This window comes from Labeo rohita, chromosome 8, assembly GCF_022985175.1.
Source record: "Labeo rohita strain BAU-BD-2019 chromosome 8, IGBB_LRoh.1.0, whole genome shotgun sequence".
Lineage (NCBI taxonomy): Eukaryota > Metazoa > Chordata > Actinopteri > Cypriniformes > Cyprinidae > Labeo > Labeo rohita.
In genome coordinates, this window is record NC_066876.1 from 20,467,261 (window position 1) to 20,484,110 (window position 16,850).

The window sequence follows — 16,850 nt, forward strand, 5'->3', positions numbered from 1 at the left end:
AAACAGATCATTGTACATCTAGAAAATTGAGACGGGTTCTATGAAAGCAATCAAAAAAAGGTTGATTTGATTCGATAGGCTTAAAAAATATCCAATTTCTGTCACAATATCAATGTCAGAGAAGCTGGCTTTTAATTAAATTTTATGTGTGGCTCTGGACTGTATAATGGCTGTTTGAAAATGCAGAAATTGTGTTCTCTAACACAGATGAGTGTCAGCTACACATTGTTAATGCGTGCTGTTGTATCAAACCTCAGACAAAGACAGAAATAAAATCAGTCACTTCTATTAAACTTTCTTGCAATTGAAAACATTCTAAATTAGCCTCTCAATGCTTCACAAGATAAAAAGAGCCCATTTATAGGAACAAAACCTGCCACCTTGAAACAATAGTTCAACCAAAAATTAAAATTGTGTCATTAATTACTCACCCCCGTGTCGTTCCAAACGCATAAGACCTTCATTCATCTTCAGAACACAAATTAACATATTTCTCATGAAATCTGAGAGATTTCTGACCCTACATAGACAGCATTGTGGTTCAACCCTAATTTTATGAAGCTAAGACAATACTTTTTGTGCACAAACATAACAAAAATAACTAATTTAACCAACAATTTCTTCTCTGCTATGGCAGTCTTCAATGCACGTTCATGGCAGTTGAATAAAGTCGTTATTTTTGTTTTCTTTGCACACAAAAAGTATTCTTGTAGCTTCATAAAATTAGGGTTGAACCACTGATGTCACTATTTTAATGTTGTCCTTACTACCTTTCTGGGCCTTCAACATGTCAGTTGCAAAACAGCTTTGCTGTTTATGCAGGGGCAGAAAGCCCTTGGATTTAATCAAAAGCATCTTCATTTGTATTTTGAAGATGAAAGAAGGTCTTACGGGTTTGAAATGACATGAGTGAGTAATTAATGACAGAATTTTCATTTTTGGCTAAACTATCCCTTTAATGCAAGAAGCAAATATTTAACTGCAACCAAGAAGTGCTTTATAAAAACAGGATAAACTCACATTAAAAAAAAAATCAATTAGACTTGAAACCATGTTTCTTTTCTCTCTGTAATACATTATACAGACCTTAGAAAGGTTGAAAAGCTGATAATTTGCAGTACTAAGAGCGAATCAACACTGTTGTATGATTGTGACCTGCTGTTAAAACTGTTGAAATAAAGGCTTCTGGAGAGCCATTATGCTATAGTCTGCTGAAATGGGCTTAAATGTCTGAACATATAGAGGCTCTGACAGATCTGTGATGTTCAAACACAGACCGTAAGTTCAAATTAACTCCTTTGGGCTTTGAGAAAAGACTACATCTTAAAAGGAACCCTAGAACTCCGCAGTTTAAATGTGAGAAGTTTGTAAAGTAAGGTTTAAATTTAGCCATAAAAGACAGGACATTAATCATACATTTACACATAAATCATTAATCAATGCCTTGCTTGTCATATCATGCTTTTTGAGGTCTACATATAGGCTACTACCAATGAAACTTTTATATATGTATGGTTTCTGCAGCTTAATATTAAAGGATTAGTTCACTTCCAGATGAAAATATGAAAATATCCTGATAATTTACTCACCCCATGTCATCCATGTTCATACCTTTCTTTCTTCAGTCAAAAAGAAATTAAGGTTTTTGAGATAAACATTACTTGAGAAAAACATAATGTACTTCAATCAGTTGAAGGTCTAAATCGCAGTTTCAATGCAGCTTCAAAGAGCTCTAGCTGAGGAATAAGGGTCTAATCTAACGAAACGATCACTCATTTTCTAATAAAAATTACAAAGGTATATCATTTTTAACCACAAATGCTCATCTTGCACTAGCTCTGCGATGCACTAGCTCTGCATACTTCAGCTCAATAAGATAGGGTCGGGCGAAAAACTATATTCCTCCAACTTCAACTTTTCAGTAAAGGGCGTTTGACTTTGCATGTTCGCTTTGTAAACACTGGGTCGGTACTTCCGCCAGCACACACGTTACCTTGCCAAAGTGTCTACATTGAAAAACGACTGATCTTTTCACTAGATAAGACTCTTATTTCTTGACTGGGATTAGGTAGAGGCGTCTGAGCTTCATCAAAACTGCAATTTGGACCTTCAACCCATTGATCCCCATTGAAATCCATTATACGGAGAAAAATTCTGGAATTTTATCTTCTTTTCAACTGAAGAAAGAAAGACAAGAACATCTTGGATGACATGGGGTGAGTGAATTATCAGGAAATGTTCATTCTGGAAGTGAACTAATGCTTTAATAAATGGTCTTTTTTCACTGAAGAGGAAGTTTTGAATGGTACAACAAACTAGTAGAGTGTAAAAGATCTCTTAGATAATTTGATTCAGTTCCTTGCAATTTGGCCCTCAACTGTGTTTATCTCTAATCAATAAACATTCATAGTAAACACTTCTCCTTGCACTGGATCACAGTGTTCTGTGTTGATGTTTGTGATGCTATAACACATCTCACTTTGGTGATATTAGCACCACAGATCAGTTGTTTCTCTTTGCTAAGGAAGTGGTCTGACACTATTGGACTTGTGATTCAATCCCCTTCTCACCCCCACTCTCCCAGAACCCAGTGGCACTGTAATTGGCACCCTCATGCGGGAGAAGCTATTTCAGCCGGAGGGATCAAAATAGATTCTAAACTCCTCAGCCAGCCAATGAATCCTCATTGGTTCAAAGAAGCAGAAAAAAGTAATTCAAGTCGCTATCTGGTTAAGAGGGGCAAAGAGAAATTTCAGAGTGCATCTCAGCCCGAAGCCACAGACCTGGAGGTAGAGGAAAGGATTGTGCCGCTCATCATGTCATCTGGATGAAAACTCTTGTAGTGTGGCCACCCTGACAGGGGTATTACCACTGTGACAGACTCTCAGGTCAATGGAGAGTGCTTATCATCATGGCTATTTGATGAACTCTGAACAAAGCCAAGAGCAGGACTGAGAATGAACAACACCAGCCGAAACATTTCCCATGAGCCAAAACAAAAGATGGCCAGCAGGGTGTAATTTAACGTCCTAGGGCTCCATCTAACTGTCACCTAAAGGCACACTGGCCACTGGAAACCAAACAGAACATTATTAGAATGTCTCTCACAGGTCCTGTGCCACCTCTAAGACCTAGGAACTCCTATTATAGTGTTTCATTAAATACAATATGATCTACAATCCCTCTGTCCTCTCCTCGAGGAGTAATTATAGAAGAACACGAGTGTCAGCATTTTTCCAGCTCGTCAACAAGAATGAAACAGCGTAATTAAATCCTGGCAAGTGCTGTTCATAAACCAGGCATAAATCTCCACAAAAACCTTTAGTGAAGTCAGAAGCCACAGGGCCAACGATCTCGTTTTGCATGTCTCTCGCTCAATAGCTTGTAAACACAACTAATGTGGTTAATCACTGTTACACAGCAAATCCTGATCTATGGTGCTCATTTAAGTTGAGTTACCTCTTTATAGGATAGATATGTTGAGTATTTGATTACAGCTGACAATACAAACAATAAAACAAAGGTTCAGCCGGTCAGATATTAATGAAGTGTCATATCGCGCAATAAAACAGAAATTGCTTAAAAGCAATTAAAAAGTGTTGGTAATTGTGTGATTAAATAATTAGAGTAACAAGACATTAGTTATCAGTCTACACCAGTTGTAAGGACTATATGACTCATTTTAACAGACGGTAACGCTGAATAACCAACAGCTCTGATGCAATATTTATGCATATTTATGCACTACCATACAGACATTTGGGGTCAGTACTTTTTTTTTGAAAGAATGTAATACTTTTATTTAGCAAGCATACATTAAATTGATCAAAAGCGACAGTATTAACATTACATAATGTTACAAAAGATTTTCAAAAATATAGTTCTTCTGAAGTTTCTATTAAATAAAAAATATGGAAAAGATGTATCACAGTCTGCCAAAAAAAAAAAACTAAGCAGCACAACTGTTTTCAACACTGATGATGATGATAAGAAATGTTTCTTGAACATCATATCAGCATATTAAAATACTTCTCAATGATCATGTGACAGTGAGTACTGAACTAATGGCTGCTGAAAATTCAGCTGTTTAAACTTATAATAATATTTCACAATATTACCGTTTTTATTGTATTTCTGATCAATAAATACAGCTTTGTGAGCACGAGAGACTTAAAAAAAAAAAACATTTGAAAAAAATCCTAAAAACTAGGGATGTCGATATTCGATATATTTGTGGTCACATGATGATATGAAAATATAGGTCTTCCAGGCAAAAAGTTTTTAAAATATATTTAAACTTCTTATTCTAACATAAAAGTTGTGTTTTGGGCCATTATGTTTTGACATGGTGTCTGTCAAACAAAAACCGAAAGAGCAATATGGCTTACCCCCTAATTCAAGTCGCTGCGTGTTTCAATGCGAAGCGCACACTTCGTTCAAGCAATCAGCTTGTGATCCAGTGCTTTCCGCACCTCAGAACGTCTCTGTTCACAGTGAACTCATTTACTGCATGTGCTGTGAGCTTAGTGTGCGTTTGGGAATGCAACGGCCAACAGTTATGTTTACAGCATTTCACTAAATTTGTAGTGAGACGTGTGAGATTCCTGTCAAAATAAAAGCTCTACTGAAGTGCAGTATAAATTGCTGACAGCTAGCGGTTTAAATGGGTAACGTTACAACAGTCCAAATACAAACTATCTCAAGTGTTGCAATTAGGAAAGAAGTAATTTCCCTACTGTAATGTAAAGCAAAAATAATATACCTATGAAATATTCATTTTATGGCTATTACTGTCATTGTTGTTGTTATTAATATTATTATATTCTAATTTGTTTGGCTTCCTTAAACACCATTGTGAATGTACATTAGACGGAGACACTATATCACAGAAAAAAGAGGGTTGAGTCCCCTTTAATGTTCAGGTACAAGTCGATTCACTGACTTTTTCCTGACTTTGACCTTAATTTGAACTCTCAAAGTGCATTAGATAGAAGAATTTAACTTTAAAATGTACAAAAATGTTTCCAATTCTTCCAATATCGCAATAAATATTGTACCATAGACTTTATATCACGATATTATCGTAAATTAAATTGAGTGTAAATTAAAGTATTAGTTCACTTCCAGAATAAAAATTTCTTGATAATTTCCTCACCCACATGTCATCCAAGATGTTGATGTCTTTCTTTCTTCAGTCAAAATGTTTTTGAGGAAAACTCTGCAGTACTTTTTCCATATAGTGGGCTTCAATGGAACCCAATGGGTTGAACGTACAAATTGCAGTTTCACAGGGCTCTACACGATCCCAACCGAGGAATAAGGGTATTATCTAGTGAACAGATGTGTCATTTTCTTAAAAAAAAAAAAAAAAAAAAAATGCATATCCTTTTAACCACAAATCTTCCACACATTATGTAGTCACATTGGAAAAGTCACGGGTGACATTGGCAGAAGTACTGACCCAGTGTTTACAAAGTAAACATGCAAAGAAAGTCAAATGACCTTTCCAAAAAAAAAGATAAAACAACATTGCTAGGTGAGAGTTTTGGACCTGAAGTACACAGAGAAAGAACGAACCACACATGACGTTTCAGCGTGATTACATTGCATCAAGTTGTGGACGTGCATCACACAGCTGGTGCAAGACAAGCATTTGTGGTTAAAAAAAAATACATAATTTTTTTTTTTTTTTTTAAGAAAATGGATAAGACCCTGGGATCATGTAGAGTCCTTTTGAACCTGCATTGAAACTGCAATTTGGACGTTTAATCCATTGGGTCCCATTGAAGTCCATTATATGGAGACAAATCCTGGAATGTTTTCCTCAAAAACGTTAATTTCTTTTTGATTGAAGAAAGAAAAAAGGTGAACATCTTGAATGAATTATCAAGAAATTATTATTCTGGAAATGAACTAATCCCTTAATGCGATAACAGAGAAAGCACTGTTGTTTTGTATGCAAATAATGATATTTTTACACAAAGGGGTAGAGGAATACAAAATTATAATTACCACAGATAATATTTACTGAAAAACTCTTTGAGAAATTCATCAGAGCAAACCAAGGTCAAAGCAAGGAAAAATTTAAAAAGTGATGCAAGTCACGCAAGGAAAAAGCCAAAAACTGACCTCCCCGCCATCTCTGTTTGCTACACTAAATAGTGTTTGCTGTGGTGCTCCACCTGAGACGTTAGTAAAAATAAAAATCATTTTAATCAAGGAATTTTTTAATTCTAATAAGTAATTCTATTTTGATTAAAGAAAACAAACAAGTAAACTGAGTCAGTTCATGTTGCCTTTAAGCCATAGTGATGTTACACACCCAACCAACAAACAACATCACAACAACTACCAAGAACAAATTGGTGATAATAAAAAAATACTAGTAGCAATGTGAAGCATCAAAGCTGATATTTAGCACTTCACAATGAGTCAGTTGTTGTTTTGACTATGAACGTTCAAAACTATGATGCCAATCAATGTGTTTTGATTTCAATAAAGGGTCAGCTGCACTCAACTGAATAAGCTCAATAATGATCACAGTTGAACTACAAGTGTAGACAAGTCTCTTGTTATTCCCAGTATTTTTGTCACATCACACGATGCTCCAGAACAGCACACAAGAGAATTCTGGGTTTGTGAGACAGCCGTTTTGAGCTCTTTGATTCGACACCATCCTCTATCAAAACACAGGCATACCCACACTCGCTCTACTAACACATTTATACGCATACTAAATCAGCCAGCTCAATTAACAACTGGCCAGGCTCTTACCCAGCCCATCCATCCGCTCAGCAGCTGTTTTTTTTTTCCTCAACCATCTGTTAGACTATTCACCATATTAAGCGCTTCCCTCGGTGACACGCAGAGGTCAGACACTCAGTCCCTCCTCCTAAAAACTGTTATCTACTAACATATGATTTCATTTTAATCACACATTGGCCATATCACAGACTTAAAAGATTCTAAATTACTGCCACAGTGTAATATCGGTCGATTCTTCCAGATGTCAATTATGCCAATCAATCCTACAGACAGAGATCACTGCAAAAACAGGACGAAAAGATGTGAATAAAGACTGGATGAAAACAATGCATAAACTAGGACACACACTTACACAATCACTTCTGCAGTAGATTACAGTGTGAATACATAATGACTGTAAATCTCTCAGCCTCATTCGGCCTCTCACATCTTTTGGTAATGATTCTACGTCTTTAGCACACACCGAAGACCTCACCATCCATCTATCTATCCAGTCAATTAATTAATTTATCCATCTTTCTACATTTCTCTTTCTCTCAGTCTAACTTCGGATACTTTCTTCATTAGCAGTTAAAGTTCAAGTATCATCTGCAAAATCAGACCTGATTGTTTTTCATTTAAAGTATTTAGAGGAATAGTTCACCCAAAAACAAAAATCTAGATTTGTTTACCTTCAGGTTATCCAAGATAAAAATGAGTTTGCTTTAGGGATGGGCGGATCGATCCTGAAATATCGATACTTTCGATACTGACGTTGTATCGAAAGGATCGATCCTCACATAAAAATATCGATTATAAACTGAATTTTTAACCATTAATTTTATTTATTTTACAAGAAGTTTGGTGCATGAAATAAGCCCCTAAGAGGAACAACAGACTATTAACGAATTATTGTGTAGGATAGAACTATTTCTCCTGCTCATCGGAACACACGCAAATGCTGTAAGACAGAACCAATCGATCACAGATAGCGTTCGCTGCTGACGCTTCATTCAACATTGATAATAATCAGAAATGTTTCTTCCTCTTGTTCTCATGACATTGAAATAATAAAGCATTATTTAAAAAAAAAATGTTTCTTGAGTAGCAAAGTATATTAGAATGATTTCTGAAGGATCATGTGACGCTCAAGGCAGGAGTAATGATGATAAAAAAAAAATTCAGCTTTGATCACAGATGCTTTTTAAATTACATTTTTCTAAATATATTAAAATAGAAAATAGTTATTTTAATTGTTTATTTTCCCAATCTTGCTGTTTTTTTTTTTTTTTTTTTTTTTTTTTGTTTTTGTTTTTGTTTTGTTTTGTTTTGTTTTTGTTCAAATAAGTGCAGCCTTTGTTAGCATGGTTAAAGACACATTACAAAGTCGTACTGACCTCAGACTCTTGAACAGTATAGTGTACGTGAAATATTTATTTTAATTAGGCTAGTTTGTGTAAGTAAATTTATCTAAACTGGTTGTTAAAAGTTCAAATTGGTTGTTATATCCTGTAATTGCTGTCTGTAAGAAACAATTTGTGTTAAAGTTAGGCCTTTAGGGGTACAACATTAGTACTACTTTAGTACTACTTATGTAACACCATGGTTGTTTTTCATCAGGTACCCTTCGAGGTACACCTTTGTACCTTATCTACCCTTAATGCGTGTGTACTTGTATGGTACTAGTATGCTCCCTGGCCTTTAGGGGTAAAGAAAGGTGCACCTTTGAGGTTACTGCCCAGTAAAGAGCTAAAATACAAAATTTTAGTACATTTTATATCTGACAGTGTTATCAAAAGAAAAAAAAAAGCTTATGAAATGTTTAAAACACATGACTTTCAAATATAATGTTAAGTAAGTATAATTACTGATTTTATTCTGTTAATAATTTAAAAGATCAGTTTAGTTTAGAGGTATCGGTATCGGTATTGATATCGACGATACTTGGCTTGAAAATATCGGTATCGGATCGAAAATAAAATACGAGGTATCGCCCATCCCTAGTTTGCTTCCTTATCAGAATAGATTTGAAGAATTTAGCAGTACATCACTTGTTCACCAATCGATCCTCTGCAGTGAATGGGTGCCATCAGAATGAGAGTCCACAGCTGATAAAAGCATCACAATAATCCACAAGCAATCCACACAACTCCAGTCCATAAAATAATGTTTTATGAAGTTAAAACTCTGTTTGTAATGAATAAATTCATCATTAATACATTTAAACTTTAAAAAAATATTGCTTCCAGCTAAAAACAGAAGGTCCTGTATCCATAATATTGTTAAAAACTCATCTTGTCTAAATCAGGAGAGAAATGTAAACAGATCAGCCACTGTTTACAAAAGAGAAAACAGTCCAAAACAGTTCTAAACAAATATATTGGTGGATTTTGGTGTTCGAGGATAACAGGGGATAGACTTTTTCATTTTTAGGAAGCATTATTATGGATTGTGGAGTCTATTTTGCCCAGAAGCTTCATCTGTTCAGATGAAGAAACAAACTCATCTAGATACACCTTTGGTCACCTGAGGGTCGATTTTGGGGAGAACTACACCTTTAACTCTAGGAAGGAAGACATGTTGGAAACAGGATACTAAGGTATATGTAAACATCTGTTCTAATATTCACAGCTCTGGGACTAGAGGTGCTTCATTTTTCTAGCATATATAATCAGATGAGGAAATCCAGCAATAAAAGGCACCGGAGCCAAACGAATAGCAACAGAACAATAACAGCTTACAATACACCACGGATCCATTTGGAATCAAGTCACACGTTGAGAATGGAGCTGAACCCCAACCGTAAATCATCTGCAGGTTTGCAAATACCCACCAGACAGGGCCCTTCTCAACAGAGTAGAGCCTAGAGAGTCTAGCAGCAGAGGGGTGCAGAGTGAATGTAGATGTATTCCATGATCTGGTTCCTCACCTGCAAGGTCAACTACGAGGAGGACGTGGATCTGCAGTGAAACTGAAGCTTGCCAACAACTGCAACTTTATTCCTCTACTTTTACAACACAGAGAGCTACTCATGGAGAATAGTAACAACAGGGACACGTGGGTTTTGGCAAGGACACCCTTGCTAAAGCCATGTTTCCCAGCAGCAAGGAGCTTTGTTGATGTCCAATATATTTAGGATTAAATGGTTTTAGGTGAAGAAACCTAAAGAGCAATATCAAGCATCCTTAATAGTATAATGCAGCGGTAAACAGTTCTTATTAGTTTAAAAGCATATTTGTTATTTAAAGCATTATCAGCAATTGCATTTGTCTGCGGTTCACTTTGCGATCAAAGTAAAGCGCTTGAGAAACAGCTGTCTTTTCCGCAGCTCATTAAAAGAAAGAACATTCATATTTTGATAATCACTGGCCCACTTTAAAAACAAAACTAAAAATAAATCATCTTTAAGAGCAAAAGGCCCCATTGGTGTTTTGGGGGGCCCTACGCAGCTTGTGTATTTTGCTTATAGGAAGAATCGGCTCTGGATATTTATCATTACCCCTCTAGTTATAGGGGATGCAGTAAGTAAAAAGCAGTAACTACACATTGTGTGTATCTACACATTTGAGTCATGAGTAAAATGACTATGATCTGTTCTGACAGGTGCGTTCAGTTGAAGAATGGTCAGATTTAGAAAAAAAGTGTCAAAAAAATCAATCAAAAATCTCTGAAAAGCATTTTCTCAGTTCCAATTTTGCAGTAGTTACTGCTTTTTGTCTTTGTTGGGCCATATTGTCATTTATATTTGTGTAGTTAGCTGTAAAGAAGAGTTAGAGCTGCTTAGTGCCAGTCCAATATGAAAATTATTTATTCCGTTTGAAGGAAATTCAACAACAACGCTGTATATGTAAGACTAATTCTATTTTTTTACTCCATCAAATATACTAAAATAGCTATGTAATATCTAAGTTTACATACATCTTGCAGAAACTGCAAAATGTTAATTATTTAAAAAAAATAAATAAATAAGAGGGATCATACACAATGCATGTTATTTTTTATTTAGTACCGGTCCTGAATAAGATATTGCATACAATAGACATTTACATATAGTCCACAAGAGAAATTTGTAATTAAATGTATAAAAATTACCCTGTTCAAAAGTTTACATACATTTGATTCTTAATACTGTGTTGCTGTGTTTTTTGTTTGTTTGTTTGTTTAGTGATAGTTGTTCAGGAGTCCCTTGTTTATCCTGAACATTTAAACTGCTCTTTTAAACTGTTCTTCAAAAAAATCCTTCAGGTCCAACAAAGTCTTTGTTTTTTCAGCATTTTTGTGCATTTGAACCCATTCCAACAATGACTGTATAATTTTGAGATCCATCTGAAGACAACTGAGGGACTCATATGCAACTATTACAGAAGGTTCAAACATTCACCGATGAACCAGAAGGAAACACAATGCTTTAAAAGCCGGGGGGGAAAAACTTTTTGAATTTGAAGATCAGGGTAAACTGAACTTATTTTGTCTGCTGGGAAACAAGTATCTTCTGTAGCTTTTGAAGGGCAGTATTAAATGGGAAAAAATATGATAAAAATGTACACATTTTAATTCTGTTCAAAAGTTTTCACCCCTGGCTTTTAATACATTGTTTTTCCTTCTGGAGCATCACTGAACATTTGAACCTTCTGTAATAGTTGCATATGAGTCCCTCAGTTGTCTTTTTTTATATATAAATGTAGAAAACAGTTGTGCAGCTTAATACTTCTATTGAAACTGTGTTCTTTGATTCTTTGGTGTGTTGAAAGTTCAAAAGAAGAGAATTTACTTGAAACAGAAGATTTTATAATGATGTAAAAGTCTTTACTGTCACTTTTGATCAATTTTATGCATTCTTGCTGAATGGAAGTATTACATTTCTTGAGCACAAACGTTTGTGTATATCTTTAATGCTTAAGACCAATTAAGTATATCCAAAAACTTTTTAATGCCATTTGACTATAGTAAAAAACAAACCAATCAGAGCCCAAAACCCAATTAGTGCCAGACAACTGGATCAATTGCGTATCTCTCACCCACAGCACAGCTTTTGTTTGTGTGTTTGTGATAAGGGTTATCACATAGCCTCTGGTTTGTCAGACCAAACTTTCTGCTCCCCAAAAACATCAGCAGGTTATGAGGGAATCTGGAGGAGGAAGTGAAGCGATTCAGTTCCATGTCTGCCACAATCCCCTGATAATCGGCCCAAACCAAATCAATTACAGAGAACAAATGCAGGTGATGATTTTCACCACCACCATGCTGAGTCTCATCACAGACCTGGAGAGAACGTTCTGCGCTGACAAAGGTAGCAAAAATCAAATTCAATTAAAAATAATGACAAAAATATTTTTTAAAAATCTATAATATGATCACACATTTGATAACACTAATGAGGTTTTTTATCTGTGATGTAGAAGCAAGAAGAGTGAAAATGTCCAATAAAGCAATGCTAATGGAAATTTATAATTAAAACTGGGAACCAATCCTAATCAGATCAAACAAGAATCATCTAAAAGTGATCTTCCTACTGGACAAATGTTTATTCCTATTTTAAGTTTAACCTCCAGATTTATCCATTAAAAATTTATTTGAATGCATTAGATGTATGGATATGTGATATAAATCTGTTTATAATGGATAATGGATAATGAATCCATTAGCAATCCTTCAGGGTTTATTTTTTCTGATAAGAAAAATATACCTCATGTCAAGTTCAAATTTAAATGCAATTTAAGACTAAAGAGCTCAGAGTTTTTGTGTAATGTATAATTGGCACTATTGCTTGTTTTTTGATGTAATCGTTTAGTTGCAAATGTACTTCAATTTTGAAAGCACTTTATATCTAGTTTATTAAAACAGTTGAGATCACATTTAGCTAATGTGATGAAGTCATGGTCTTTAACAGAGAAATTTATTCAGCTAACAATCATACCAAATTACACCCATAATCAGTATTCTTTCTTTCTTTCTCTATGCAGACAGCAGGCAATATTAACTTGCAGCTAAGAAGTTGGCGAGCTTATGGTTATTAGCTACTTGCACAGGAAATTGCTCTCATTAAATAGATGGTCTGACTGTCAAGTTGGGAAATTCAGTAAAATCATTTTGTCTAAATTGGACTGGAGCGTGTATAATTGACTATAAGCGACTATTAAAGACATAGCAGATGTTGAGTACGCCAGCCGTATCCATTACTCCTCAAGATGATTGAAAACCCAAACCAATAGCCCACCTATCAGTCTGAGCAATGAACCGGCTGTGGTCCTGGCTGCGGAGCCCCATGACTGAAATTCATTTTCTCTGCATCTTAGAACCAGTTTTTCCAGTAGCAGCGTTTTAGTGATGCATTCTTAATAAGAGCAACATTGTATGCTCTTAAAGTAAAGATGCGAAATATAAAAAGCCATCCCTGCTATTTTGTACTGTAGTGAAGACTATATGCATTGACATGAAGACATCTGGGTGGGGGTTTTATGCTCCATCTCATGCATATTCACTGTTTGCTTCAGAACTTTGATTTGGAAACTAGTAATATCACATTTTATGAGCCAACAAAAAATAACTACTTTAAAAATTGAAGATGGATTTCCTCTAACAAGCAGTTAATGTAACAGCACTAATACACAAACATAACATTATTGATGAAAAGAAAAGATGATTTTTTGGGGGAAGCATCTGACAACTTATGGCATCTCTATATGGAGACTATAAGTGCTTTGGGCAAGCAGCCTATAGACCAATTATCTGTTTGTAAACAGTCGGGATGCGCGCGCAGCATGGTTGCAGAAAACCCGGGAGAGATAGCCATTACACATAAAGAATTACATGGATACGGCACAAAATACTTAGATTAAAAACTAATATAGATTATACTGATTAGATGTCATTTTTAAAATGTGGTATAGTCTTACAGACCCGAAACAGGGATGACGTTTTTTTGTGGGCGGTTCAAGTGGCAGTCTATGTAGCCATGGAATAAAAAAAAAAAAAAAAAAAAGGTAAATTTGATTTCATATTTCAAAATTCTGACTTGTTTTTTGCAATTCCAAGATTATATCCCACAACTCTAAAGAAAAAACAACTCGTCATTCTCTCTTTTCCCCTCGGCTCAGAGTTTATATCCCACACTTCTGGCTTTTTTTCCCCTCAGAATTAACAAACTCACTAGTTTTGTTAAATCGAGCTGTAAAGTCCGAATTAGGAGATATAAACTTGCGTTTGTAAAAGAAAAAAAAAAGAAAAAAAGTCAGAACTGTGAGATGAAATTAAAAAAAAAGTTATGTAAAAATGTTAATAGTAATAGGTTTACATAATATTTCATGCTGTAACTGTAGGGCTAATATGTAACTGTAGGGCTAATACAATACGTCCCCTATGAACAGCATATGTGAATATTATGTAGACCTATTGTTTAAATCAAATTTATGTTTTAAAAGTAGAGTAACCATAGCAGTTTCATCCATAGTGTGTCCGTTTAAACATCCGCGTTTAGGTTTAAATGTCGTCTTTGACGACCGTATTCTATAAAAATTATTTGCATTCCGATTTTGACATCAAAAGGCACAAAAATATTTACTCGTTTACCTCCACTGGTTACCAGTGTTTTTCTGCAACCACTATGCGCGCAGCTGCAAGTGACGTCACTGTGACGTCTACTCAAAATTGGTCTATATAGAAGCAACGCACTGGATATATTAGACGTTTACGCTCATATCAATATTGCAGAGCCAGAAAGTCTGGAATCAAAATTGTTGCATGTGAACTGCTACTTCTAAAACTTTATTTTTTTTATCATTCACGGCAGCTCATAACCAAATGTGTATTCCATTAACAGTTATATGTAATAAAGTCCGAAGAAAAACATTTCTATGATTCTTTAGACCAAAACCATCTACATACTTATAATTCTCATGCTCTCAGTTAAGAGAACCAGTATGCTTGTCGGAAAAAAAACCCACAGAATGAAGAAAATCAAACTTTTTTTTATCCAAATAACCAAATACTCATCTTGAGACCACTAAAACCATGTAATTTTTTTAAATAAGAAAATTATTTGCTGAACCAAAAGAAAAAAACAACAACAACAACAACAACAACATTTAAAGAATCTTTATATAGTCAAACAACTGATATTATGTGGTCAGCATTAACTATGAACGCCAAGACATCTGAGTGAGTCAATGTAAAGTGATTCTGCCTCATACCTGCAGGAGACGGTGATCTCCACTTTGGTGGCGGGAATATCCCCCGTGATAGGGTCGAACTCGCACACTGAGGCCATGTCCTCCAGTTTATCCATAACGTCGCCTTCCATGGGCGCACGGGATAAGAGGAAGCTCTCTACTTCAAACAGTTTTGCAGTTCTGGGTCCTGCGGTGCTTACTAAAATCTCTCAGCTCCAGCGATGCGCGGGCGCGCGCAGGACCGCAGCAGCAGGGTGACAGAGAATCAGCGTCTGTGCTGGAGGCGCGCTGGAGACCGCGGATGCCCTGTGATGCGCTTAAAAAAATCTTAGGAAATTATCAATGTTGCAAGAAAGAAAAAGAAGACTGCATAAAGGGTTTGGTTTGCTGAATGAAACACTCAAGGAAGAGTACAAGTGCGCGACTCTTCTGACAGTGAGAGCTCTCTGTCTGCGCTGTGTGGAGTGGAAAGTAAAAGAGCAGAACTCCACCCCTCGCGCATTCTTTCACATATTCGTGGCTTTGCTCTCGCTCGGCGCAGCATCACGCTATTGATCCACAGATACGGCTCATTACTGCCCGAGCTATTTCTCACGGCGGTTAACTTCTGAAATACAACCCTCAACGCACACTATAAAATAGACCGAGAGGAAATTAACGCAAAAATGGTACATTAATAACCTGTTAGTTGGCCAACTATGATAGGTCAAAGTCAAATGTATTTAACACAGCGTTTTAAAGGGGTCATGACATGGATTTTTTTATTATTATTATTTTAATATGTTCCTTCAGGTTTACTTATAATGTTAATACATTTTTTCGCACAAAAAATATATATAAAGAAATTAATGTGTGAAAAACCGATTACGTTCAACAGGCATTCTGACCCTTTGTCTAAAACGACCTGCTTGTCAGGAATTGGCCACTATTATGATTGGCTAACGTCATTGCATAGGAAACACTATCAACGCCTTCTAGCTACTGCAGTAGTGTTTTGACAACATGAGAAAAAAAGGTCATTTCCAGACAAAGCATTATGCAATCATTTACTTACAGTTTTTGATGCAGCTGCAGTCAGATCTAGTACCGCTTCATCTTTCAACAAATGTTTCTTTGTGATCTCTCCATGACACTGTGCCTTGTTTACAAAACAAAATACTCCATTAAAAATCAACTATCCACTTGTTCGAACACGCTGTTTAAACCAAACATCTCAAAGCGAACGTTCTTTCATTCCATTTGTGCTATTGAGGACAGACTCAAGCACGTGGACTGTGTCAGAAAGCGAACGCGCATCTGTGTACTGTATCCAGTATCACTGAAAACGTAACTTGTAGGATTTACTTAAAAAAAAGACACTTAGTATTACAACTTACTATTGAACTTAACATTCATAAGAGAAATTAAGGAAAAAAAAAAATTACATAATGATACATAATTTCACTTATAGAATTAAGTAAAATCTACTTACCCAAGTTAAATAAATTTAACAAATTAAGTAACTTTAGCTTGGCCAGGAAATGTTTGAGTAACTTTTACTTTGTCAAAGTTTACTTGGCAGTACTTTGATTTTACTTAAAGGGGTCATCGGATGCCCATTTTCCACAAGTTGATATGATTCTTTAGGGTCTTAATGAGAAGTCTATAATATACTTTGGTTAAAAATTCACAAGTTAAATAAATAGTTAATGAATACAGTTATTTCGATATTGTTTTAATTCTGTTCAATCAAAAGCCATCAATTATGAAGGAAATATTGTCATTATTCAGCTCATGTGAGTTCAACATTAATTCAATTCAGCTAGTGTATCCAGATCAGTTCAGTTTGAATCTTGTTCTCAACCAATAGCAGCAGTGCAGTTAACTCAAACTAGCTAACTAGTTAAGTCACCTTACCGTATCGACCTCCCGTAAGACTCCTGTGCTGACTAAACTTAA

General features: G+C 35.5%; 1 protein-coding gene across 3 annotated transcripts in view; it reads right to left on the reverse strand.

Annotated features, from left to right (window-relative positions):
• The window catches only part of cpne5a (copine Va), a 91,071-nt gene extending 75,683 nt beyond the window's left edge, over window positions 1-15,388 (reverse strand). For 2 of the 3 annotated variants that reach the window (XM_051117869.1, XM_051117868.1), the window contains exon 1: window positions 14,934-15,388. In XM_051117869.1, the coding sequence (XP_050973826.1) occupies window positions 14,934-15,043 (110 nt within the window). In that variant the 5' untranslated portion in view covers window positions 15,044-15,388. Of the gene's footprint in view, window positions 1-4,388; window positions 4,488-14,933 lie in introns of those variants that run through there. The other variant, XM_051117871.1, reaches the window with a different exon arrangement.
• Between the last annotated feature and the right edge of the window lie 1,462 nt (window positions 15,389-16,850).